Source organism: Mustelus asterias, chromosome 3 (genome assembly GCF_964213995.1).
Source record: "Mustelus asterias chromosome 3, sMusAst1.hap1.1, whole genome shotgun sequence".
Classification (NCBI taxonomy): Eukaryota; Metazoa; Chordata; class Chondrichthyes; order Carcharhiniformes; family Triakidae; genus Mustelus; species Mustelus asterias.
This window is the reverse complement of record NC_135803.1, coordinates 157,440,092-157,466,073: the sequence shown is the minus strand read 5'-3', so window position 1 is coordinate 157,466,073 and position 25,982 is coordinate 157,440,092. Positions and strand designations below refer to the sequence as shown.

The 25,982-nt window shown below is 48.9% G+C and overlaps 1 protein-coding gene across 3 annotated transcripts in view; it reads right to left on the bottom strand.

Annotated features, from left to right (window-relative positions):
- Nucleotides 1-25,982, bottom strand: part of lamb2l (laminin, beta 2-like) — a 195,898-nt gene that overhangs the window by 61,064 nt on the left and 108,852 nt on the right. For all 3 annotated transcript variants that reach the window (XM_078210012.1, XM_078210011.1, XM_078210010.1), the window contains exons 15-19: nt 19,130-19,285; nt 16,943-17,104; nt 14,956-15,077; nt 3,569-3,689; nt 1,511-1,703 (exon numbers count right to left, since the gene is read on the bottom strand). In XM_078210012.1, coding sequence (XP_078066138.1) covers nt 1,511-1,703; nt 3,569-3,689; nt 14,956-15,077; nt 16,943-17,104; nt 19,130-19,285 — 754 coding nt within the window. The remainder of the gene's footprint in view (nt 1-1,510; nt 1,704-3,568; nt 3,690-14,955; nt 15,078-16,942; nt 17,105-19,129; nt 19,286-25,982) is intronic.

Here is a 25,982-nt window from a genome sequence, read left to right as displayed (position 1 = left end):
CAGCGCTCCGAAAGCTAGTGACATTTGCAACCAAATAAACCTGTTGGACTTTAACCTGGTGTTGTTAAAACTCTTAATAGGCAGAGGGCAGAGTTTCCCCTGTGAAGAGGCAGAGGTGATGTGGAGATGCCGGCGTTGGACTGGGGTAAACACAGTAAGAGTTTTAACAACACCAGGTTAAAGTCCAACAGGTTTATTTGGTAGCAAATACCATTAGCTTTGAGGGGCAGAGTTTCCCCTGTGAATAGGCAGAGGGACTGGCAGCAAAGCTATTCCCTCTAGTGGGGAATCATAGACAAAGGAACAAAGTATTGCAGCGAGAGCTGGGCTATTCAGTGGTGATCTCAGCAAAGAACTGATTCACGAAAAGGGGAGTGGAAATCTGGAGCTCTCTCCCTCCCCCCTGTGGATGCTGGGGGAATTTACAGGCTGAGTTTGACAGTGTTGTTTGTGTTGGTAACATTATTGAGGGATTTGGAGCAAAGATGGATAATTGGGATACAGATCAGGTATCTAATCGAGTGGCACGGTAGACTGTGGGGTTGAATGGCCTCATCCTGTTCCTGTGAGGTCCATTGTCTGGGTTCAGTCAGGCCTCACAGGGTGGATTTCCAGGGGATATTGCAGTGATTTTCAGTAAAACGTTTAGACGGAGAAAGTGTTGAACTCACTGGGCTGAGAGACAATGTCAGGACCACACAGAGTAAACACTAACTCGTCTCTTGCCCACCCGAGCGTGAACCGATACAGTTCAGCATGTCACCACGAGGGAACATCAACTCCTGATTCACGGAGCGAGGTTACAGCTCAAAGCACCAGCAGCCTGAGAGTTTTTGGGGGGCGGGGGGGGGGGGGGGGGGGAGAGAGGGGGGGGGGTCACTCTCTGAAACCAGAATGGAGAGAAACAACTTGCATTTCTACATCTTTCCCAACCTCAGGACATTCCAGAACACTTTACAGCCAATTAGATACTTTCTGAAGTATATTTACTGCTGCAATGTAGGAAACACAGCTGGTGCACAGTAAGATCCCACAAACAGTAATATGATAATGGCCAAATAATCGATTTTAGTGACATTGGTTAAGGGATAATTATTAGTCCCAGAACATCATAGAATCCCTACCATGTAGGAGGAGGCCATTCAGCCCATCAAGCCTGCACCACCAACAATCCCACCCAGGCCCTATCCTCGTATCATCAGGGGTTCTAAGTGTTTCTGGGATCTTTTCCATCCACTTGAGGGGCAGCTGGGGCTTCCGTTTGTTAGCTGGAAGGCAGTTTTGCTGAGTAGATAATCCCCCCTTGGCGCTACCCTGTCAGTGGGACTTGAATCCATCATCTTCTGAGTCTGAGGTGAGAGCAGGACTCTCTGAGCAATGACTGGTGCTTTATTTGAAAGCGAACAGAGTCCCTCGCTCCCCAGAGTTCCGGACAGAGGTGATGCTCCCTCAGCGCTGCCAGTGGGACTGACACTGCACACTGGTTTTCACTCTGAGCTGTCATACTTACGCAAAGCCCCGTCATGCATGATAGCAGAGATGCTGCAGATCAGCCTGACGCACATTTCCGCCAACATTGGCATGCTGGCCATCATGAAGGAGTCCAGACACATGTACCGAACCATCTCCTCGCGGTGGTGGACTGCAAAGGGATCCGTGCCGGCAAACCCTGGCAGCTCGGAATACTTGGGCAGCAGAACCAGCTGTGAGGAAAGAGGAACCTTCAGCACCAAGATTGGGAATCGATAAGACTTGTGAATTTACCCAGCAAATAACGAACAGGATGTCGCGTTCCTGTGTTACTGTCTCAGCGACAGTACAATTGGACAGAAGCTGCTCTCACTGCTTAGGCATTCACCAGCGAGCGAGACATTAAGTAATGATGTCACAGCATTCTTACAGCAAAATTAATACTTTAAACAAACTTGACCCAGCTCAGCACTCAATCTCAGCTTTACAGCCAGTGAGGTACGGCACTTATTGCAGCGTAGTCATTGTTAGAATGGGGGAGGTACAGCAGCCAATGTGCAGACAGCAAGCTCCCATGAATAGCAATGTGAAAATGATCAATGGGATATTAAAGGGTGCAGGGAGTGAGGGGGAGAGGGGGATTGGACTGGGTGGGATATTAAAGGGTACGGGGAGTGAGGGGGAGAGTGGGATTAGACTGGGTGGATATTAAAGGGTACGGGGAGTGAGGGGGAGAGTGGGATTAGACTGGGTGGGATATTAAAGGGTACGGGGAGTGAGGGGGAGAGGGGGATTGGACTGGGTGGGATATTAAAGGGTACGGGGAGTGAGGGGGAGAGTGGGATTAGACTGGGTGGATATTAAAGGGTACGGGGAGTGAGGGGGAGAGTGGGATTAGACTGGGTGGGATATTAAAGGGTACGGGGAGTGAGGGGGAGAGTGGGATTAGACTGGGTGGATATTAAAGGGTACGGGGAGTGAGGGGGAGAGTGGGATTAGACTGGGTGGGATATTAAAGGGTGCGGGGAGTGAGGGGGAGAGTGGGATTAGACTGGGTGGATATTAAAGGGTGCAGGGAGTGAGGGGGAGAGTGGGATTAGATTGGGTGGGATATTAAAGGGTGCGGGGAGTGAGGGGGAGAGTGGGATTAGACTGGGTGGATATTAAAGGGTGGGGGGGGGTGAGTGGGATTAGACTGGGTGGGATATTAAAGGATGCGGAGAGTGAGGGGGAGAGGGGGATTAGACTGGGTGGATATTAAAGGGTGCAGGGAGTGAGGGGGAGAGGGGGATTAGACTGGGTGGGATATTAAAGGGTGCGGGGAGTGAGGGGGAGAGTGGGATTAGATTGGGTGGGATATTAAAGGGTGCGGGGAGTGAGGGAGAGAGTGGGATTAGACTGGGTGAGATATTAAAGGGTGCGGGGAGTGAGGGGGAGAGTGGGATTAGACTGGGTGAGATATTAAAGGGTGCGGGGAGTGAGGGGGAGAGTGGGATTAGACTGGGTGAGATATTAAAGGGTGCAGGGAGTGAGAGGGAGAGTGGGATTAGTCTGGGTGGGAGATTAAAGGGTGCGGGGAGAGTGGGATTAGACTGGGTGGGATATTAAAGGGTGCAGGGAGTGAGGGGGAGAGTGGGATTAGACTGGGTGAGATATTAAAGGGTGCGGGGAGTGAGGGGGAGAGTGGGATTAGACTGGGTGAGATATTAAAGGGTGCAGGGAGTGAGGGGGAGAGTGGGATTAGTCTGGGTGGGAGATTAAAGGGTGCGGGGAGAGTGGGATTAGACTGGGTGGGATATTAAAGGGTGCAGGGAGTGAGGGGAGAGTGGGATTAGACTGGGTGGGATATTAAAGGGTGCGGGGAGTGAGGGGGAGTGTGGAAGGTCTGCATTAGGAACACATCAGCAGGTTCTGATCGACCCTCTGGGTATTTCCAGCATTTGTAAATTTTATTTCCGATTTCTGGCAATTGCGATTTTTAAATTTTTTATCTTTGGATATGTAAAAGGTAAATACACAGAATGATGTAAAGCGGAGTGGCCATTTGTACTGAGGTACCAGGAGTTAAGGGAATGAGAGAAGCCTTTCAAACACTTACAGAATCCACCAAGATGAAAGTGTTTGTGTTCCATTTGGAAGCCCGGAGTCGCTGGTACCTGATGCTAATCTCGTAACGAATGTCGGGCTCAAAGCAGAAGGGTGTTGTAACCATGACATACCTGCAGGGGTAACAGAAAGGCAGTCATGGCAAAGGATACCCACACAGAACAGGACATACACACTGACTGCCAAAGACTCATATTGCACAAGGTCACCAAGTACGAAGGGACCAAGAAACAAAAGATTTACATTTCTATAGCACCAATCACAACCTCAGATGCCCCAAAGTACTTTGGAGCCAATGAAGTAATTTTGAGTGCTGTCGCTGTTATAATTGCCGCAGCCAGTTAGCGCACAGGACAATCCCACAAACAGCAATGTGATAATGATCAGATCATCTGTTTTTGTGATGTTGGTTGAGGGATGAATATTGGTCAGCAAGGCAAGGAGAACCTCCCTGCTCTACTATCGTGCCATGAGATGTTTCACATCCAGCTGAGGGCAGATAGGGACACTGATTAATGTCTCATCAGAAAGCTGCATCTCCGGCGATACGGCACTCTCTCAGTACTGCACAGCAGTGGCAGGTTAGATATTTGTGTATACTTCTCTTAACGTACAAACAGATGAAATAGGAGGAGTAGGCCATTCAGCCCTTGAGCCTGCTCCTCCACTCAATAAGATCATGGCTGATCTGTTTGTGTTGAGTTCCACATTCCCACCTTCCCCCGATAACCTTTGATTCCTTTCCCTAACAAGAATCTGTCCACAACCACCTCACAAGTATTTAGTGAGGCAGAGAGTTCCAAAGTCACACAACCCTGAGAGAAAAATTCTCCACATTTCTGTCCTAAATGGGTGAGCCCTGATTTTAAAAGTGTGCTCCCCAATTGTGGACTCAGCCACAAGAGGAAACATCCTTTCGACCTCCACCTTGTCATTACCGTTCAGGATCTTGTATTCTTAATCAAGTCACCCCCTCGCTCTTCTAACTCCATTGGAAACAAGCCCAGTCTGTCCAATCTTTCCTCATAAGACAATCTGCTCATTCCAGGTATCAATCCAATGAACCTTCTCTGAACCACCTCCAACATAGTTACATCCTTCCTTAAATCAGGAGACCAAAACTGCACACAGTCTTTGAGATTTGCTCCCACCAATGTCTATAAAACTGAAGCATAAAATCTTTACTTTAATGTTCAATTCCTCTCATAATTCAGGATAGTGTTCCATCAGCCTTCTTGATTATATGCTGTACCTGCACAGGGACTGCTATTCTCTATAATATACACAGCGACTGCTATTCTCTATAATATACACAGGGGCTGCTATTCTCTATAATACACAGGGGCTGCTATTCTCTATAATATACACAGGTGCTGCTATTCTCTATAATATACACAGGGGCTGCTATTCTCTATAATATACACAGCGACTGCTATTCTCTATAATATACACAGGTGCTGCTATTCTCTATAATATACACAGGTGCTGCTATTCTCTATAATATACACAGGGGCTGCTATTCTCTATAATATACACAGGGGCTGCTATTCTCTATAATATACACAGGGACTGCTATTCTCCATAATATACACAGGAACTGCTATTCTCTATAATATACACAGGAACTGCTATTCTCTATAATATACACAGGGGCTGCTATTCTCTATAATATACACAGGGGCTGCTATTCTCTATAATATACACAGGGGCTGCTATTCTGTATAATATACACAGGGGCTGCTATTCTGTATAATATACACAGGGGCTGCTATTCTCTATAATATACACAGGGACTGCTATTCTCTATAATATACACAGGGGCTGCTATTCTCTATAATATACACAGGGGCTGCTATTCTCTATAATATACACAGGGACTGCTATTCTCTATAATATACACAGGGGCTGCTATTCTGTATAGTATACACAGGGACTGCTATTCTCCATAATATACACAGGGACTGCTATTCTCCATAATATACACAGGAACCGCTATTGTCTATAATATACACAGGAACTGCTATTCTCTGTAATATACACAGGGGCTGCTATTCTCTATAATATACACAGGGGCTGCTATTCTCTATAATATACACAGGAGCTGTTATTCTCTATAATATACACAGGGACTGCTATTCTCTATAATATACACAGGGACTGCTATTCTCTATAATATACACAGGGACTGCTATTCTCCATAATATACACAGGGACTGCTATTCTCTGTAATATACACAGCGACTGCTATTCTCTGTAATATACACAGGGGCTGCTATTCTCTGTAATATACACAGGGGCTGCTATTCTCTACAATATACACAGGGACTGCTATTCTCTGTAATATACACAGCGACTGCTATTCTCTGTAATATACACAGGGGCTGCTATTCTCTGTAATATACACAGGGGCTGCTATTCTCTGTAATATACACAGGGGCTGCTATTCTCTATAATATACACAGGGGCTGCTATTCTCTACAATATACACAGGGGCTGCTATTCTCTATAATATACACAGGGGCTGCTATTCTCTGTAATATACACAGGGGCTGCTATTCTCTGTAATATACACAGGGGCTGCTATTCTCTACAATATACACAGGGACTGCTATTCTCTGTAATATACACAGCGACTGCTATTCTCTGTAATATACACAGGGACTGCTATTCTCTAATATATGATGTGGAGATGCCGGCGTTGGACTGGGGTAAACACAGTAAGAAGTTTAACAACACCAGGTTAAAGTCCAACAGGTTTATTTGGTAGCAAAAGCCACGAGCCTTCAGAGCGTTGCCCCTTCGTCAGGTGAGTGGGAATTCTGTTCACAAACAGGGCATATAAAGACACAAACTCAATTTATAAAATAATGGTTGGAATGCGAGTCTTTACAGGTAATCAAGTCTTAAAGGTACAGACAATGTCAATGGAAAGAGCGTTAAGCACAGATTAAAGAGATGTGTATTGTCTCCAGACAGGACAGTTAGTGAGATTTTGCAAGTCCAGGCAAGCTGTGAGGGTTACAGATAGTGTGACATGAACCCAAGATCCCAGTTGATGCCGTCCTCATGTGTGCGGAACTTGGCTATCAGTCTCTGCTCAGCGACTCTGCGCTGTCGTGTGTCGTGAAGGCCACCTTGGAGAACGCTTACCCAAAGATCAGAGGCCGAATGCATGGTCTCCCCAATGTACCATGCCTCGGGACATCCTTTCCTGCAGCGTATCAGGTAGACAATGTTGGCCGAGTTGCAAGAGTTTGTACTGTGTACCTGGTGGATGGTGTTCTCACGTGAGATGATGGCATCCGTGTCGATGATCCGACACGTCTTGCAGAGGTTGCTGAGGCAGGGTTGTGTGGTGTCGTGGTCACTGTTCTCCTGAAGGCTGGGTAGTTTGCTGCAGACAATGGTCTGTTTGAGGTTGTGCGGTTGTTTGAAGGCAAGAAGTGGGGGTGTGGGGATGTCCTTGGCAAGATGTTCGTCTTCATCAATGACATGTTGAAGGCTCCGGAGAAGATGTCGTAGCTTCTCCGCTCTGGGACGTACTGGACGACGAAGGGTACTCTGTCCACCATGTCCCGTGTTTGTCTTCTGAGGAGGTCGGTGTGGTTTTTCGCTGTGGCGCGTCGGAACTGTCAATCGATGAGTCGAGCACCATATCCTGTTCTTATGAGGGCATCTTTCAGCGTTTGGAGGTGTCTGTTGCGATCCTCCTCATCCGAGCAGATCCTATGTATATGGAGGACTTGTCCGTAGGGGATGGCTTCTTTAACGTGTTTAGGGTGGAAGCTGGAGAAGTGGAGCATTGTGAGGTTATCCATGGGCTTGCGGTACAGTGAAGTGCAATGGTCCGAGGCATGGTACATTGGGGAGACCATGCAGACGCTACAACAACGGATGAATGAACACCGCTCGACACTCACCAGGCAGGAGTGTTCTCTTCCTGTTGGGGAGCACTTCAGTGGTCACGGGCATTCAGCCTCTGGTCTTCGGGTAAGCGTTCTCCAAGGCTGCCTTCATGACACACGACAGCGCAGAGTCGCTGAGCAGAGACTGATAGCCAAGTTCCGCACACATGAGGACGGCCTCAACTGGGATCTTGGGTTCATGTCACACTATCTGTAACCCCCACGACTTACCTGGGCTTGCAAAATCTCACTAACTGTCCTGTCTGGAGACAATACACATCTCTTTAACCTGTGCTTAACCCTCTGTCCACTCACATTGTCTGTACCTTTAAGACTTGATTACCTGTAAAGACTCGCATTCCAATCATTATTTTGTAAATTGAGTTTGTGTCTTTATATGCCCTGTTTGTGAACAGAACTCCCACTTACCTGACGAAGGGGCAGCGCTCCGAAAGCTAGTGGCTTTTGCTACCAAATAAACCTGTTGGACTTTAACCTGCTGTTGTGAGACTTCTTACTGCATTCTCTAATATACACAGGAGTTGCTATTCTCTATAATATACACAGGGGCTGCTATTCTCTATAACATACACAGGGACTGCTATTCTCTATCATATACACAGGGACTGCTATTCTCTATAATATACACAGGGGCTGCTATTCCCACGACTTGCCTGGGCTTGCAAAATCTCACTAACTGTCCTGGCTGGAGACAATACACATCTCTTTAACCTGTGCTTAACCCTCTCGCCACTCACATTGTCTGTACCTTTAAGATTTGATTACCTGTAAAGACTCGCATTCCAACCATTATCTTGTAAATTGAGTTTGTGTCTTTATATGCCCTGTTTGTGAACACGACTCCTCACTCACTGGAAGAAGGAGTGGCACTCCGAAAGCTCGTGCTACCAAACAAACCTGTTGGACTTTAACCTGGTGTTGTGAGACTACTTACTGTGTTTACCCCAGTCCAACGTCAGCATCTCCACATCATTTTCTGTAATATACACAGAGACTGGTATTTTCTCTGGTATACACAGGGGCTGCTTTCTCTGTACTATACAGAGGTCCTTTCTTTTCTAAGTCACAGTTTGAAATATTTGCACTAATCTTCTTTGCTTCTTATTTACTGATTTAGTTGAAGCAATGCTTCATCCATCCAGGAATTTTGGAACACCTGACTATGTTCCCAGCTTGTGTGTGTAATATGTCACAATGCTGCTTCACAGAGCCAGTAACACTGGAGGTAAAAGTCAGGCAACGTTGGAAATCTTTGGACCGTTCCAGGTGTTGACTGTTGCTATGTTTTTTAGAACATAGAGCACAGAACATTACAGCGCAGTACAGGCCCTTCGGCCCTCGATGTTGCGCCGACCTGTGAAACCAATCTAAAGCCCATCTAACCTGCACTATTCCAATATCATCCATATGTTTATCCAATGACCATTTAAATGCCCTTAATGTTGGTGAGTCCACTACTGCTGCAGGCAGGGCATTCCACGCCCTTACTACTCTCTGAGTGAAGAACCTACCTCTAACATCTGTCCTATATCTATCGCCCCTCAATTTAAAGCTATGTCCCCTCGTGCGAGCTATCACCATCCGAGGAAAAAGGCTCTCACTATCCACCCTATCTAATCCTCTGATCATCTTGTACGCCTCCATTAAGTCACCTCTTAACCTTCTTCTCTCTAACGAAAACAGCCTCAAGTCCCTCAGCCTTTCCTCATAAGACCTTCCCACCATACCAGGCAACATCCTGGTAAATCTCCTCTGCACCCTTTCCAATGCTCCCACATCCTTCCAATAATGCGGCGACCAGAACTGTAAGCAGCATTCCAAGTGCAGCCGCACCAGAGTTTTGTATAGCTGCAACATGACCTCCTGGCTCTGAAACTCAATCCCTCTACCAATAAAAGCTAACACTCTGTACGCCTTCTTAACAACCCTATCAACCTGGGTGCCAACTTTCAGGGATCTATGCACATGGACACTGAGATCTCTCTGCTCATCCACACTACCAAGTATCTTACCATTAGCCCAGTACTCTGTAATCCTGTTACTCCTTCCAAAGTGAATCACCTCACACTTTTGCGCATTGAACTCCATTTGCCACCTCTCAGCCCAGCTCTGCAGCTTATCTATGTCCCTCTGTAACCTGCAACAACCTTCCGCACTGTCCATAACTCCACCGACTTTAGTGTCATCCGCAAATTTACTAACCCATCCTTCTATGCCCTCATCCAGGTCATTTATAAAAATGACAAACAGCAGGGGCCCAAAACAGATCCTTGCGGTACACCACTAGTAAGTGAACTCCAGGATGAATATTTCCCATCGACCACCACCCTCTGTCTTCTTACAAATAGCCAATTCCTGATTCAAACCGCTAAATCACCCTCAATCCCATGCATCCGTATTTTCTGCAATAGCTTACCATGGGGTACCTTATCAAACGCTTTACTAAAATCCATATACACCACATCAACTGCTTTTCCCTCATCCACCTCTTTGGTCACCTTCTCAAAGAACTCAATAAGGTTTGTGAGGCACGACCTACCCTTCACAAAACCGTGCTGACTATCCCTAATCAAATTATTCCTTTCTAGATTATTATAAATCCTATCTCTTATAATCCTTTCCAATACTTTGCCCACAACAGAAGTAAGGCTCACCGGTCTATAATTACCAGGGTTGTCTCTACTCCCCTTCTTGAACAAGGGGACAACATTTGCTATCCTCCAGTCTTCTGGCACTGTTCCTGTAGACAATGACGACATAAAGATCAAAGCCAAAGGCTCTGCAATCTCCTCCCTAGCTTCCCAGAGAATCCTAGGATAAATCCCATCCGGCCCAGGGGACTTATCTATTTTCACACTTTCCAGAATTGCCAACACCTCCTCCTTATGAACCTCAATCCCGTCTAGTCTAATAGCCTGTATCTCAGTATTCTCCTCGACAACATTGTCTTTTTCCTGCGTGAATACTGACGAAAAATATTCATTTAGTGCCTCTCCTATCTCTTCAGACTCCACGCACAACTTCCCACTACTGTCCTTGACTGGCCCTAATCTTACCATAGAACCATAGAAAATTACAGCTCAGAAACAGGCCTTTTGGCCCTTCTTGTTTGTGCCGAACCATTTTATGCCTAGTCCCACTGACCTGCACTTGGACCATATCCCTCCACACCCCTCTTATCCATGAACCCGTCCAAGTTTTTCTTAAATGTTAAAAGTGATTTACCACTTTATCCGGCAGCTCATTCCACACTCCCACCACTCTCTGCGTGAAGAAGCCCCCGCTAATATTCCCTTTAAACTTTTCTCCTTTCACCCTTAACCCATGCCCTCTGGTTTTTTTCTCCCCTAGCCTCAGCGGAAAAAGCCTGCTCGCATTCACTCTATCTATACCCATCAAAATCTTATACACCTCTATCAAATCTCCCCTCAATCTTCTACGCTCCAGGGAATAAAGTCCCAACCTATTCAATCTCTCTCTGTAACTCAGCTTCTCAAGTCCCGGCAACATCCTTGTGAACCTTCTCTGCACTCTTTCAATCTTATTTACATCCTTCCTGTAACTAGGTGACTAAAACTGTACACAATACTCCAAATTCGGCCTCACCAATGCCTTATACAACCTTACCATAACACTCCAACTTTTATACTCGATACTCCGATTTATAAAGGCCAATGTACCAAAGGCACTCTTTACGACCCTATCCATCTGTGACGTCACTTTTAGGGAACTCTGTACCTGTATTCCCAGATCCCTCTGTTCAACTGCACTCTTCAGAGTCCTACCATTTACCCTGTACGTTCTTCTTTGGTTTGTCCTTCCAAAGTGCAATATCTCACACTTGTCTGCGTTAAATTCCATTTGCCATTTTTCAGCCCATTTTTCTAGTTGGTCCAAATCCCTCTGCAAGCTTTGAAAACCTTCCTCACTGTCCACTACACATCCAATCTTTGTATCATCAGCAAACTTGCTGATCCAATTGACCACATTATCATCCAGATCATTGATATAGATGACAAACAACAATGGACCCAACACCGATCCCTGCGGCACACCACTAGTCACAGGCCTCCACTCAGAGAAGCAATCCTCCACAACCACTCTCTGGCTTCTTCCATTGAGCCAGTGTCTTATCCAATTTACTACCTCCCCATGTATACCCAGCGACTGAACCTTCCTAACTAACCTCCCATGAGGGACCTTGTCAAAGGCCTTGCTGAAATCCAGGTAGACAACATCCACCGCCTTCCCTTCATCCATTTTCCTGGTAACCTCCTCGAAAAACTCTAATAGATTGGTCAAACATGACCTACCACGCACAAAGCCATGTTGACTCTCCCTAATAAGTCCCTGTCTATCCAAATATTTGTAGATCCTATCCCTTATCACACCTTTCAATAACTTGCCCACCACCGACGTCAAACTTACTGGCCGATAATTTCCTGGATTTCTTTTGGAACCTTTTTTAAACAACCCTAGTCATTCTTTTATTCCTGACATACCTGTAGAAAGCTTTAGGGTTTTCCTTGATCCTCCCTGCCAAAGACTTCTCATGTCCCCTTCTGGCTCTTCTTAACTCTCTCTTTAGGTCCTTCCTGGCTAACTTGTAACTCTCAAGCGCCCTAACTGAGTCTTCAAGTCTCATCTTTACATAAGTCTCCTTCTTCCTCTTCACAAGAGATTCAACTTCTTTAGTAAACCACGGTTCCCTCGCTCGACCACTTCCTCCCTGCCTGACAGGTACATACTTATCAAGGACACGCAGTAGCTGTTCCTTGAACAAGCTCCACATTTCAATTGTGCCCATCCCCTGCAGTTTCCTTCCACATCCTATGCATCCTAAATCTCGCCTAATCGCATCATAATTTCCTTTCCCCCAGCTATAACTCTTGCCCTTCGGTATATACCTATCCCTTTCCAACGTAACCGAATTGTGGTCACTATCACCAAAGTGTTCACCTACCTCCAAATCTAACACCTGGCCTTGTTCATTACCCAGTACCAAATCCAATGTGGCCTCGCCTCTTGTCGGACTATCTACATACTGTGTCAGGAAACCCTCCTGCACACATTGGACAAAAACTGACCCATCTAAAGTACTCGAACTATAACTTTTCCAGTCAATATTTGTAAAGTTAAAGTCCCCGTAAGTTTGGTTCCCATAAGTTAGAAATAATCAGACTTTAGACTCAAAATGCTGGGACGATATCGAGTGTATTTCTTGTTGCTCCCCATGTGACTGTTAGACTGGTCGACAATACATTAGTACTCAACACCTGACTCCAGTGTGTCAGTGAATATGGCACCTCTCGATATATATTCACATAACAATTAGTTCCTACGACTTTACAAATAATATAGCAATATACCAGTGGTCCCCACCGAATCATGCCCTTGGTTTTCTGTGGGCAAACTGGTGGAGCTTTGCTGAGCATTTCTATATTTCTGAATCCCTGCATTCACGGTTATTTAACCTCTAATAGTTTCGGGTCCATTAATTCTGCTTTGAACAGTGTTATGATGTGAGTCAATATGACAGACCCCAGGAAGAGACACTGTTCGGCAGACAATGGGGTTCAGTGTTGAGCTTCCACAAGCTTTGGTCAGCCAGACACTGCTCCCTGGATATTGGCGCACCATCCCATCCCCTTGCAGCCGAACAAAAGGATTCTGTGAATTGTCCTTTCACAGTTAACTGGCAGGGAGCTTCTCAATAAACAATCGTGAACTTGAGTCCAATTGGTGAGAATGGAAGAAAGTGATGAAAAATGAAGCCATTGGAGGAAGGTTGGTTATGCAGTGAGTGACAATAAATAACTGGCTGAGACCATTTCACCATTCCGCTCATCTTTAATATCCACTGAAATGAGTGGAACTAAGGAATAAATATTTAAAATCTGCTGTAATCGGAGAATATCTCGACACAAAAGGAGATTGTTTCAGTACTGCTGAGCTATCAAATTAATCCCATTCCACTGTTCTTTCCCCACAGTCCTGGCAATCTTTATCCAGTTCCTCTTTGTAAGTTGCGACTGATTTGGATTTGATTTGCTGTCTTGTTCTGTGGGTGACCTATCATAACCTTCCCTCCTTTCATTCGCCGGTGACTGAAGCTTCAGTGAGTACCACAATATGCACTCCTTAACCCTCCTTCACTCACCCCTCTGTCCTGGTTCACCAATCCACCAATCCACACCTTTTAAAGCCTTCTGTATCTTTATTCACTCCCCACTTGCTGACAGCTTATCAGTGACCGAGACAGTGTCGAACAGAACTCCTGCTGCAGCAGTCAGGAGCTGCAACACTCTCCTACAACCCCCCCCGCCCACCCCCCCCCCGCTCCTCCCCACCCCCCCCTCCCAACCCCCCTCCCCCCTCCCTCCCCCCCCCCCCCCCCCCCCCTCTCCCCCTCCCACCAGTCAGGAGCTGCAACACTCTCCTACAACCCCCCCCCGCCCACCCACCTGCCCCCCTCCCTCCCCCCCCTCCCCCCCCCCCCCCCTGCCCCCCTCCCTCCCCCCCCTCCCCCCCCCCCCCCCCCCCCTCACTCCCTCTCCCCGCCCCCCCCCCCCCCCCCCCCCCACCAGTCAGGAGCTGCAACACTCTCCTACAACCCCCCCGCCCCCGCCCACCCACACCCCCCTCCCCCCCACCCCCCACCCCCCCTTCTCCCGCCCCCCCCCCACCAGTCAGGAGCTGCAACACTCTCCTACAACCACCCACCCTGCCCCCACCCACCCACCTGCCCCCCTCCCTCCCCCCCCCCCCACTCCCTCTCCCCGCCCCCCCCCCACCAGTCAGGAGCTGCAACACTCTCCTACAACCCCCCCCGCCCCCGCCCACCCACCCCCCTCCCCCCCCGCCCCCGCCCACCCACCCCTCCTCCACCCCACCCCCCCATCCCCCCTCTCCCTTCCCCCCCCTCCCTTCCCCCCCCACCACCCCCCCCTTCCCCCCCCACCCCCCCTCCCCCCCCCCCACAACCCCCTCCCCCCCACACCCCCCTCCCCCCCCCCACAACCCCCCCTCCCCCCCACACCCCCCCTCCCCCCCCCACTCCCCCCCACACCCCCCCTCCCCCCCCACACCCCCCCTCCCCCCCCACTCCCCCCCACACCCCCCTCCCCCCCCCACTCCTTCTCCCTCCCCCACCCCCACTCCCCCCCTCCCTTCCCCCCCCACTCCCTCTCCCCGCCCCCCCTCCCCCCACCCCCCCCACTCCCTCTCCCCGCCCCCCCTCCCCCCACCCCCCCCACTCCCTCTCCCCGCCCCCCCCCCCACCAGTCAGGAGCTGCAACACTCTCCTACAACCCCCCCCGCCCCCGCCCACCCCCCCCTCCCCCCTTCCCTCCCCCCCCCCCTCCCCCCTCCCCCCTCCCCCCTCCCCCCTCCCCCCTCCCCCCGACACACACACAGACACACGGACGTTAGCTCAGTGAGTGAGGGGGCTTACCTCTCTGTGTGATGCAGTGTCACTGTGTAAGGTTGGCCATGAGGTAGGAGATTGCCACAGCGATGGCTGATGGGTAAGCCCACGGTATAAATACTGATTATTGCTTCCCAATCTTCTGCAGACTGAGGGAGATGGAAACAAGAGGAAATTAATCCATTGTTGCCACATCAGAATCACAGAATTGTTGCGGTACAGAAGGAGGCCATTTGGCCCATCTTATCTGCACCGGCTCTCCAAACGAGCACAACCCCTATACATTGTTTCGATTCAAGTAATCATCTATTACCCTCTCGAATGCCTCGATTGAACCTGCCTCCCCCACACTTGCAGGCAGAATATTCCAGACCCCAGCCACTCGCTGGGTGAAAAACAATTTCCTCAGATCACATTTGCTCTTTTACAAATCACTTTACTCTGTCCAGCTCCCTCATGATTTTGAACATCTCTATCTAATCTCCTCTTAGCTGCCTTCTCTCCAAGAGGAACTGTCCCAACCTCTCCAATCTATCCTCAGAACTGACGTTTCTCATCCCTTCTCATCCCTTCTTGTAAACGCCTTCAGGATTCTCTGCAATGCGTTCACATCCTTCCTATAGTGTGGCGCCCAGAACTGTGCACAATATTCCAGCTGAGGTCTAACTAGCATCCTGTATAAGTTCAGTATAATCTCCTTGCTCTTGTACTTTATGCCCCAGGATACTATATGCTTTATTAACTGCTTTCTCCACCTGTCTTATCACCTTCAATGACTTATGCGCAAATACAGCCAGGTCCCTCTGCTCCTGAGTTGTACCCTTTATCTTATGTTGTCTCTTTGTGTTCTTCCTGCCAAAATGAATCATCACACCCATCTCCACATTAACTTCATCTGCCACCTATCTGTCTGCACCACCAACTGGTCTATGGACGGGACCTTGAGCCCTCACTCTCTGCACATGAAATTGCCAGGCTTGGGCTGACAAGTGGCAGGTAACATTCGCACCACACAAATGCCAGGCAGTGACCATCACCAATACGAGACACTCTAATCACCAGCCCTCAACATTCAATGGTGTTACTGTCACTGAATCCCCCACTGTCAACATCCTTGGGGTTACCATTGACCAGAAGCTCAACTGGACTCACCACATAAACACAGTGGCTACAAGAGCAGGTCAGAGACCAGAATACTGCAGCGAGTAACTCACCTCCTGACTCCCCAAAGCCTGTCCACCATCTACAAGGCACAAGTCAGGAGTGTGATGGAATACTCCCCACTTGCCTGGATGGGTGTAGCTCCAACAACACTCAAGAAGTTCAACACCATCCAGGACAAAGCTTGATTGGCATCACATCTACAAACATCCACTCCTTCCACCACCGACGCTCAGTAGCAGCAGTGTGTACTATCTACAAGATGCACTGCAGCAATTCACCAAAGATCCTTAGACAACACCTTCCAAACCCACGATCACTTCTATCTAGAAGGACAAGGGCAGCAGGTAAATGGGAACACCACCACCTGCAAGTTCCCACCAAGCCACTCACCATCCTGACTTGGAAAAATATCACCGTTCTTTTACAGTCGCTGGGACAAAATCCTGAAATTCCCTCCATAATAGCATTGTGGATCAATACAGCACATGGATTCAAGGCAACTCACCATCACCTTCTCAAGGGCAACTAGGGATGGGCAATAAATGTTGGCCAGCCAGCGATGCCCATGTCCCATGGATGAATTTTTTGAAAAGTATGGTGGAATTCTACTGCCCTGCTTGCCACGGGAATCGGAGGGGCAGATATTGGGAAGGACCTCGGGCAGGACTTTCCGGTCTCGGGTCTAGAGAGGCTGTGAAGTTCCACCCAAGGACTTTCATTCCCTATTCAGAAAGTTTGAGAAATAAATAGATTCCTGGCCCCATGTCCCCGAGAAAAACCCCCCACAGATCCAACTGTCAACCCATTCTGGACCCAGGAGATCCTCATGGCCAATGCCAGTTACTCTTACCTCAGGCTCATAGCGCACCATGACATTGTAATCCATCGCATACGGGATGTTATTGACATTAAACATCAATCCTGCTCCGTCCTGAACCCGGGCGAATCCTGCACCGCTCCATGTGATCATCGTGTTTGGGGACCGCTCACGGCTCACAATTTGCACATGGGCCTGAAATCAACAACAAAAGGCAAATACTGAGGTTTCTGGGTAGAGTGAACAGACAGAATCACAGAGAGGTCAGTCAATAAACAAGGGCAGCAATACGCAGCAATCGGCAGAAAGTTTCATGGGGCGTTCAGAAGGAGCTGAGAGGCTGGTTGGGGTCTGGAACTCACAGCACGAGAGACACAGAAATCCTTATCACAATTAAAACATTCTTGGATGTGGATATTCAGTACAGCTCAATAGACAAAGGACCGGGAAGTGGGATTAGACTAAATTGTTCTCTTGTAGCTGAGCACGATACAATGGGCCACACAACCCTCTGTTGTGCTGTTAGTTTTCCATGTTTCTAACCTACTGACACCCTGGGCAAACTTGCCCTGCGGAATCCTTTTGCAGGGACAGAACAGGCCACACTAACACAGCCTGCAACGATTCCCAGCTCTCACTCCCATTTGCCCAATGAGTCACAGTAACTTCAGTCCCAGTCTCAGAGAATAAATGACAGTGGGTTCTGATGTTAGCCGTCATTTGAAATCCTGTCGTGCTCCTCCCCAATTTGTTAAATTCAAAGACTTGAAACTCCCTGAAAGCCCTCCACGCTTTACTGAGCGACACATTCAGTGTAATATTGTAGAGCAGCCAGTGATTTTTAATCATTCATTCTCAGGATGTGGGCATCATTAGAATGACTGGCATTTCTTGCCCATCCCCTACTTACCCTGAGAAGGTGTTGGTGAGCATTCACCACCTTGAACCACTGCCAATGAGTTTCTTACTCGGCTACTTCAGGAGATCAGTGAAGAGTTAATCACGCTGAAAGATAATCATTGGCCTAGACTGCTCTGCTCTTCAGAGAAGCACTCTGAGATCCTTCAGTTCCCCTTGAGATGGCAGAGAGGGCACCAGTCAATGTCTCTGCTGAAAGATAACACCTCTGACAGTGCGGCACTCCCTCAGCACTGACCCTCTGACAGTGCGGCACTCCCTCAGTACTGACCCTCTGACAGTGCGGCACTCCCTCAGTACTGACCCTCTGACAGTGCGGCACTCCCTCAGTACTGACCCTCTGACAGTGCGGCACTCCCTCAGTACTGACCCTCTGACAGTGCGGCACTCCCTCAGTACTGACCCTCTGACAGTGCGGCACTCCCTCAGTACTGACCCTCTGACAGTGCAGCACTCCCTCAGTACTGACCCTCTGACAGTGCAGCACTCCCTCAGTACTGACCCTCTGACAGTGCGGCACTCCCTCAGTACTGACCCTCTGACAGTGCGGCACTCCCTCAGTACTGACCCTCTGACAGTGCGGCACTCCCTCAGTACTGACCCTCTGACAGTGCGGCACTCCCTCAGTACTGACCCTCTGACAGTGCTGCACTCCCTCAGTACTGACCCTCTGACAGTGCAGCACTCCCTCAGCACTGACCCTCTGACAGTGCGGCACTCCCTCAGCACTGACCCTCTGACAGTGCGGCACTCCCTCAGCACTGACCCTCTGACAGTGCGGCACTCCCTCAGCACTGACCCTCTGACAGTGCGGCACTCCCTCAGCACTGACCCTCTGACAGTGCGGCACTCCCTCAGCACTGACCCTCTGACAGTGCGGCACTCCCTCAGTACTGACCCTCTGACAGTGCGGCACTCCCTCAGCACTGACCCTCTGACAGTGCGGCACTCCCTCAGCACTGACCCTCTGACAGTGCAGCACTCCCTCAGTACTGACCCTCTGACAGTGCGGCACTCCCTCAGAGCCACACTGGGTGCAAGCCTAGAGTCTGTGCTCAAGTTTCTCAGCACTGAGTGAGAGTGAGAGCACGACACACTGATATTGAGGGAGTGTTTTTTAAACTGACACTTTCTGAAAATGTGAAACATAAAAACCTGGCTCAAAATACGGGTCAACGGAAAGCCACAGTTCACCAGTGCAACTCTGCCATTGGTTGCTGCGCTTTGTCATCAGTCCTTCCCCTGCCCCACCCCACCCCGACCCCGTCCCTGTGAGGTCACAGCCCCAACGCTGAGACCAACCTTTCGCTGCCGGTTCCGTCGGACGCGGTGCCTTGCTGCCGGGCTGTGGACTGCCTGTCGGTGATGTCTCCTCCGTCTCAGGATCTCCTGGATGTCCAGTCCTTGCTGGTTGGCAAAATCGACACAGTTGCCATTCACCTGGTGCCTGATTGCCCCCTGTAGGAGAGTCACACCAGAAACTGGATCAATGCAGCGATTGGCTACACTTACCCCACACCCCCCCGCACAGAACCCACCCCACACCCCCCCGCACAGAACCCACCCCACACCCTCCCACACAGAACCCACCCCACACCCCCCCCGCACAGAACCCACCCCACACCCCCCCGCACAGAACCCACCCCACACCCCCCCGCACAGAACCCACCCCACACCACCCCGCACAGAACCCACCCCACACCCTCCCACACAGAACCCACCCCACACCCTCCCACACAGAACCCACCCCACACCCTCCCACACAGAACCCACCCCAACACCCTCCCACACAGAACCCACCCCACACCCTCCCACACAGAACCCACCCCACACCCTCCCACACAGAACCCACAGGATCCCTATAGTGCAGAAGGAGGCCATTCTGCCCATCGAGTCTGCACTGACTGTCTGAAAGAACATCTTATCTCGGCCCAACGCCCCACCCTTAACCATGTGCATTTACCATGGCCAATTCACCTAACCAGCACATCTTTGGACTGTGGGAGGGAACCGGAGCACCCGGAGGAAACCCACACAGACACGGGGAGAACGTGCAAACTCCGCACAGACAGTGGCCCAAGCCAGGAATCGAATCCAGCTCCCTGGCGGTGTGAGGCAGCAGTGTTAACCACTGTGCCACCGTGCCGCCCCGGGTCCCTGGCGGTGTGAGGCAGCAGTGCTAACCACTGTGCCACCGTGCCGCCCCGGGTCCTTGGCGGTGTGAGGCAGCAGTGCTAACCACTGTGCCACCGTGGCGGTGCGAGGCCCGCAGTGTGAACGAAATGCAAGTGATTAAACTGAATTCACCATTTGTATTGACCCAGTGTCAAGGTCTCTCCAGAAACTCCACATCCTCCACATGGTGACAGCAATGACTTGAAGTTCCACATAAACATTCAAACTGAGTGAGGGGAACTGACCCTTTGCTCCATTCAGCCTGTCCTACAATGCTTTATACAACAACAACTTGCATTGATATAGCTCCTTTAATGGACTAAAGTATCCCAATGTGCTTCACAAGAGCGTAATCAAACAAAGCTTGACACCAAACCATATCAGGCATGTGGACCAGGTGACCGCAGGCCTGGTCAGTTTCAAGCAGCATCTTAAAGAAGGCAGAGAGGTTTAGGGAGGGAATTCCACAGCTTAGGACCCAAACAACCGAAGACACAGCCACAGGTAGGGGAGGGATTAAAATTCCAGATGGGCAACAGGGCCAAAAATTGGAGGATTGTTGAAATCTCCCATTGGCGGCACGGTGGCACAGTGGTTAGCATTGCTCCCTCAAAACGCCAGGGACCTGGAGCGGCACGGTGGCACAGTGGTTAGCACTGCTGCCTCACAGTGCCAGGGACCCGGGGCAGCATGGTGGCACAGTGGTTAGCACTGCTCTCTCTGTGCCAGGGACCCAGGGCAGCATGGTGGCACAGTGGTTAGCACTGCTATCTCAGTGCTAGGGACCCGGGGCGGCACGGTGGCACAGTGGTTAGCACAGCTGTCTCACAGCGCCAGGGACCCAGGTTCAATTCCCAGCTTGGGTCACAGTCTGTGTGAAGTTTGCACGTTCTCCCTGTGTCTGTGTGGATTTCCTCTAGGTGCTCCGGTTTCCTCCCACAGTCGGAATGACATGCTGGTTAGGTGCATTGACCATGCTAAATTCTCCCTCAGTGTACCCAAACAGGCGCCAGAGTGTGGTGACCCGAGGATTTTCACAGTAACTTAATTGCAGTGTTAATGTAAGCCTACTTGTGGCACTAATAAATAAACTTTTAAAAATTTAATCTTTAAACTTCTTGCGTCACAATATGGACCCTGCACCAAGACTCACTTGAATTCCAGGGACAGGCAAAAAAATTAAACTGCAGCTATGGGGTGGGGGGGAGGGGGGTGGGGGGGGCGGTGTGGGGGAGGGGGTTGGTCCTCTCCAATCCCACCCTCCCTTTAGCCAATGGAAGTCAGTCTAGGAGATCACTTTGGGTCTGATAAGAAGATTCCTTCCTCTAATACAAGGTGACCTCCAGCGCAGAGAGACACGCGTCCAGGTTTCACTCAAATGGATTCAGCAAATTATTGTCCGTAACGGCATGTTGTTCCAGAACCCGATAGCGAAAAACAGCAGCTCCTGACATCTCACCTAGTTCACCCTCAATGTAACCAGCACTCTGACTGTCATGTGGACAAAGAATCATAAACACCTGTCGAATTCCAACCAGAATTTATTTCAAGAGCCATAAAATTAAAACTGCTGTGATGTTTCTGTGAGTTTGCTCGAAGCAGTGCGTCTTGAAGATTAATTATTAATTCTTGGATGGTTGGAATGAAAGGACAATTCACCTTCCGGTGACTGGCTCCTTGACTGAGGTGCAGTAAAACTGTTCCATTGGCCAATGTTATCAAAATGACCCAGAGGGAGATAAGAACATTTTTTTGGTTACCCGGCGAGTTGTTGTGAACTGGAAGGCGCTGCCTGAAAGGGCGGTGAAAGCAGATTCAATCATAACTTTCGGGGCAATGAGGAAAGAGCTGCTGTGGTCAGACACATCACTCACACCATCATTGAGTTGTGTTAACATCCAACAGTGTCTGCATATGGAGAGTGCGGGGATACTGATTATTCCCAAATTTGTTATTGGGTCACAGTTGTGAGGTTTATAAGATTGAGATTATAAAATGGTGTCTCTAAATGAGGGTAAAATGAAGGGGGGCTCATGTCTGCCTGACCGCAATGTTGGATGGTTTGATTGTTAGAGGTGAAAGGGATTAGGCAGGTGGTGCAGGGGGTGTGTACCTGAAATCAGTGGCAGCAAACTGTGTGCTAATGGACTGCGAGTCTCCAAGTCCCAGAAAAATGTTGAGAATATTCGGTTATAAACAGCCACACTTCCAGCTGTTCACTTATCTCCAAGATCAAAGAGAGCTGGGCTCTCCTGTTGGGCCAATCAGCTATTCTACCTGGATACAAGTGTTGGACTATTTGCTCTTTCAAAGAGCCAACACAAGCACAAAGGGACGAATGGCCTCCTTCCCTGCTGTCAGCGTCTATGATTCGAACTGACAAGGGTGTGTGGCAGCTGATGGGTATCAGACGGTGATTGCAGAATGTGTATCAAACTGGAACAGCTGCTGGTATGTTTGTGATTGTATCTCTGGCAAAGCCCCGACAGTCTGTAGACACACAGTCTGGAAGTCTATCAGTGAAGCTTCCACCTCAGAGGGAGCAGGGACCACCTAACGAGGGGGGAACATACACCAGCATGTGCTGGCGCTGGCAGTGGGGGGGGGGGGGTGGTGGACCCACAGACTGTCATTCCAAGTCTAAACACCAGTCATCCCTCATCACACAGTCTCACAATTCCAAATATCCCCATCATTTTTACATGATTAAAATCTTCTCATAGCAAAACATAACTGCTCGATCATTTTTGTAAGTTACAATATCCGAGAATACCATAATTAACCAGTTCCTCACACTCTCGCACACGCTCGTACATGCACGCACACACTCGCACACGCACGCACACACTCGCACACACACACTCGCACACGCTCGCACACATATAAAGACACACACAGAAACAGACACACATATGCACGCAAATGCACATTCACTTACTTGGCACAGGGACACCCTCACACATACAGACACAAGCATGCTGCGGAGGGATTTTATGGACCTCACAGGAGTGAGAATTGGTCATAGAATCATACAGCGCTGAAAAGGCCCTTCGGCCCATCAGGTTCGCACCAACAATCACTACCACTAAAGGCTCACTAATCCCATTCCCAGCACTTGTCCCATATCCGTGAAAGTTACGATATTTCAAGTGCTCATCCAAATATTTTTTTAAAGGTTGTAAGGTTTCCCGCCTCCACAGGTAGAGGAGGTGGTTAAGAAGGCATATGGTGTGCTGGCCTTTATCAATCGAGGGATTGAGTTTAGGAGTCTGGAGGAGTACTGTGCTCAGTTCTGGTCGCCTCATTACAGGAAGGATGTGGAAAAGATTGAAAGGATGCAGAGGAGATTTACAAGGATGTTGCCTGGATTGAGTGGCATGCCTTATGAGGATAGACTGAGGGAGCTCGGTCTTTTCTCCTTGGAGAGACGTAGGATGAGAGGAGATCTAATAGAGGTATATAAGATGTTGAGAGGCATAGATCGGGTGGACTCTCAGAGGCTTTTTCCCAGGGTGGAAATGGCTGCTACGAGAGGACACAGGTTTATGGTGCTGGGGTGTAGGTACAGGGGAAATGTTAGGGGGAAGTTTTTCACACAGAGGGTGGTGGGCGAGTGGAATCGGCTGCTGTCAGTGGTGGTGGAGGCGAACTCAATAGGGTCTTTTAAGAGACTCCTGGATGAGTACATGGGACTTAATAGGATGGAGGGTTATAGGTAGGCTTATAGGCCTATGTTTGGCACAACTTGTGGGGCCGAAGGGCCTGTTTTGTGCTGTAGTTTTTCTACGTTTCTATGTTTCACTACCTTCCCGGGCAGCGCATTTCAGATTCCCACCACCCTCTGAGTGAAAAATGTTTTTCTCAACTCTCCTCTGAATCTCCTCCCCCTCACCCTGAAACTCTGCTCCATCATGTTTTACATTATTGGCATAATTTCCTGAGACTGCATTTAGAATGGGAAATACCTATGTAAACATGTAAACTTGTCACAGTGCTATCACCCCATCCTACCAGTGGGGGTGCTGCAGCGTCTCCATTGATGGAAGGATGGAATTCTAAGGTAACAAGTTGTGAATGAGACGGAGTTCAAGGTAAATGGGGAACAGAGAATTTAAATCAGACTGCAGGACAAAGACTCACAGGTAAAGATGGGGAATCGGTGACAGCTGTGAGGAGCCAGAATGATATCTCTAGGGAGGGGAGTGGGGGAAACACTGGAGTTTTTCAAGAGAGTTCGGATTCCGCCACAGCAGATGGTGGAATTTGAATTCAATAAAATAAATCTGGAATTAAGAATCTACTGATGACCATGAAATCATTATCGATTGTCAGTAAACCCATTGGTTCACTAATGTCCTTTAGGGAAGGAAATCTGCTGTCCTTACCTGGTCTGGCCTACATGTGACTCCAGAGCCACAGCAATGTGGTTGTCTCTCAACTGCCATCCGGTAACTAGGGATGGGCAATAAATGCTGGCCAGCCAGTGACACCCATGTCCCACGAATGAATAAAAGAAATTAGTTTATTGTGAAAACAGAATGGTGATTTTTGTTCATTCTTTATTGAACCTTCATGTTAGTGTCGAGTGTTGTACTCACCACTCTGTGGGACATGGTAGGAATAACAGCAAAATGGACTATTATTTAAATGGTAAAAAATTGCAGCATGCTGCTGTGCAGAGGGATCTGGGTGTCCTTGTGCATGAATCTCAAGGAGCTGGTTTGCAGGTGCAGCAGGTAATTAAGAAGGCAAATGGAATTTTGTCCTTCATTGCTAGAGGGATGGAGTTTAAAAACAGCGAGATTATGTTGCAGCTGTATAAGGTGCTGGTGAGGCCACACCTGGAGTACTGTGTACAGTTTTGGTCTCCTTACTTGAGAAAAGATATACTGGCACTGGAGGGGGTGCAGAGGAGATTCACTAGGTTGATTCCGGAGTTGAGAGGGTTGGCTTATGAGGAGAGACTGAGTAGACTGGGGCTATTCTCATTGGAATTCAGAAGAATGAGGGGAGATCTTATAGAAACATATAAGATTATGAAGGGAATAGATAAGATAGAAGCAGGGAAGTTGTTTCCACTGGCGGGTGAAACTAGAACCAGGGGGCATAGCCTCAAAATAAGGGGAAGCAAATTTCGGACTGAGTTGAGGAGGAACTTCTTCACACAAAGGGTTGTGAATCTGTGGAATTCCCTGCCCAGTGAAGCAGTTGAGGCTACCTCATTGAATGTTTTTAAGGCAAGGATAGATAAAGTTTTGAACAGTAAAGGAATTAAGGGTTATGGTGAGCGGGCGGGTAAGTGGAGCTGAGTCCACAAAAAGGTCAGCCATGATCTTATTGAATGGCGGAGCAGGCTCGAGGGGCCAGATGGCCAACTCCTGCTCCTAGTCTTTATGCTATGTTCTTACGTAAACTTGCAGCCTCTCCCTTCTGTACATTGGAAGTACTAACAAGACAAGGGAGTATTTAATGAATGGCAGGACACTAGGAAGCTCAGAGGAACAGAGGGATCTTGGGGTAATTATTCACAGATCTCTGAAGTCGGCAGAGCAGGTGAATAGGATGGTTAAGAAGGCATATGGAACACTTGCTTTCATCAGTCACGGTGTAGAGTATAAGCAAGAAGGTAATGTTGGAGTTGTACAGAGCATTGGTTAAGTCACAGCTGGAGTACTGTGTACAGTTCTGGTCACCTCACTATAGGAAGGGTGTGATTGCACTAGAGAGGGTACAGAGGAGAATCACCAGGATGTTGCCTGGGATGGAGCGTTTGAGCTATGGGGAGATTGGATAGGCTTGGATTGTTTTCTCTCGAGCAGAGCTGGTTGAAGGGGTCATGATTGAGGTGAATAAGATTATGAGGGGTATGGACAGGGTGAACAGGGAGCAGCTGTTCCCCATTTACCTTGAACTCCGTCTCATTCACAACTTGTTACCTTAGAATTCCATCCTTCCATCAATGGAGACGCTGCAGCACCCC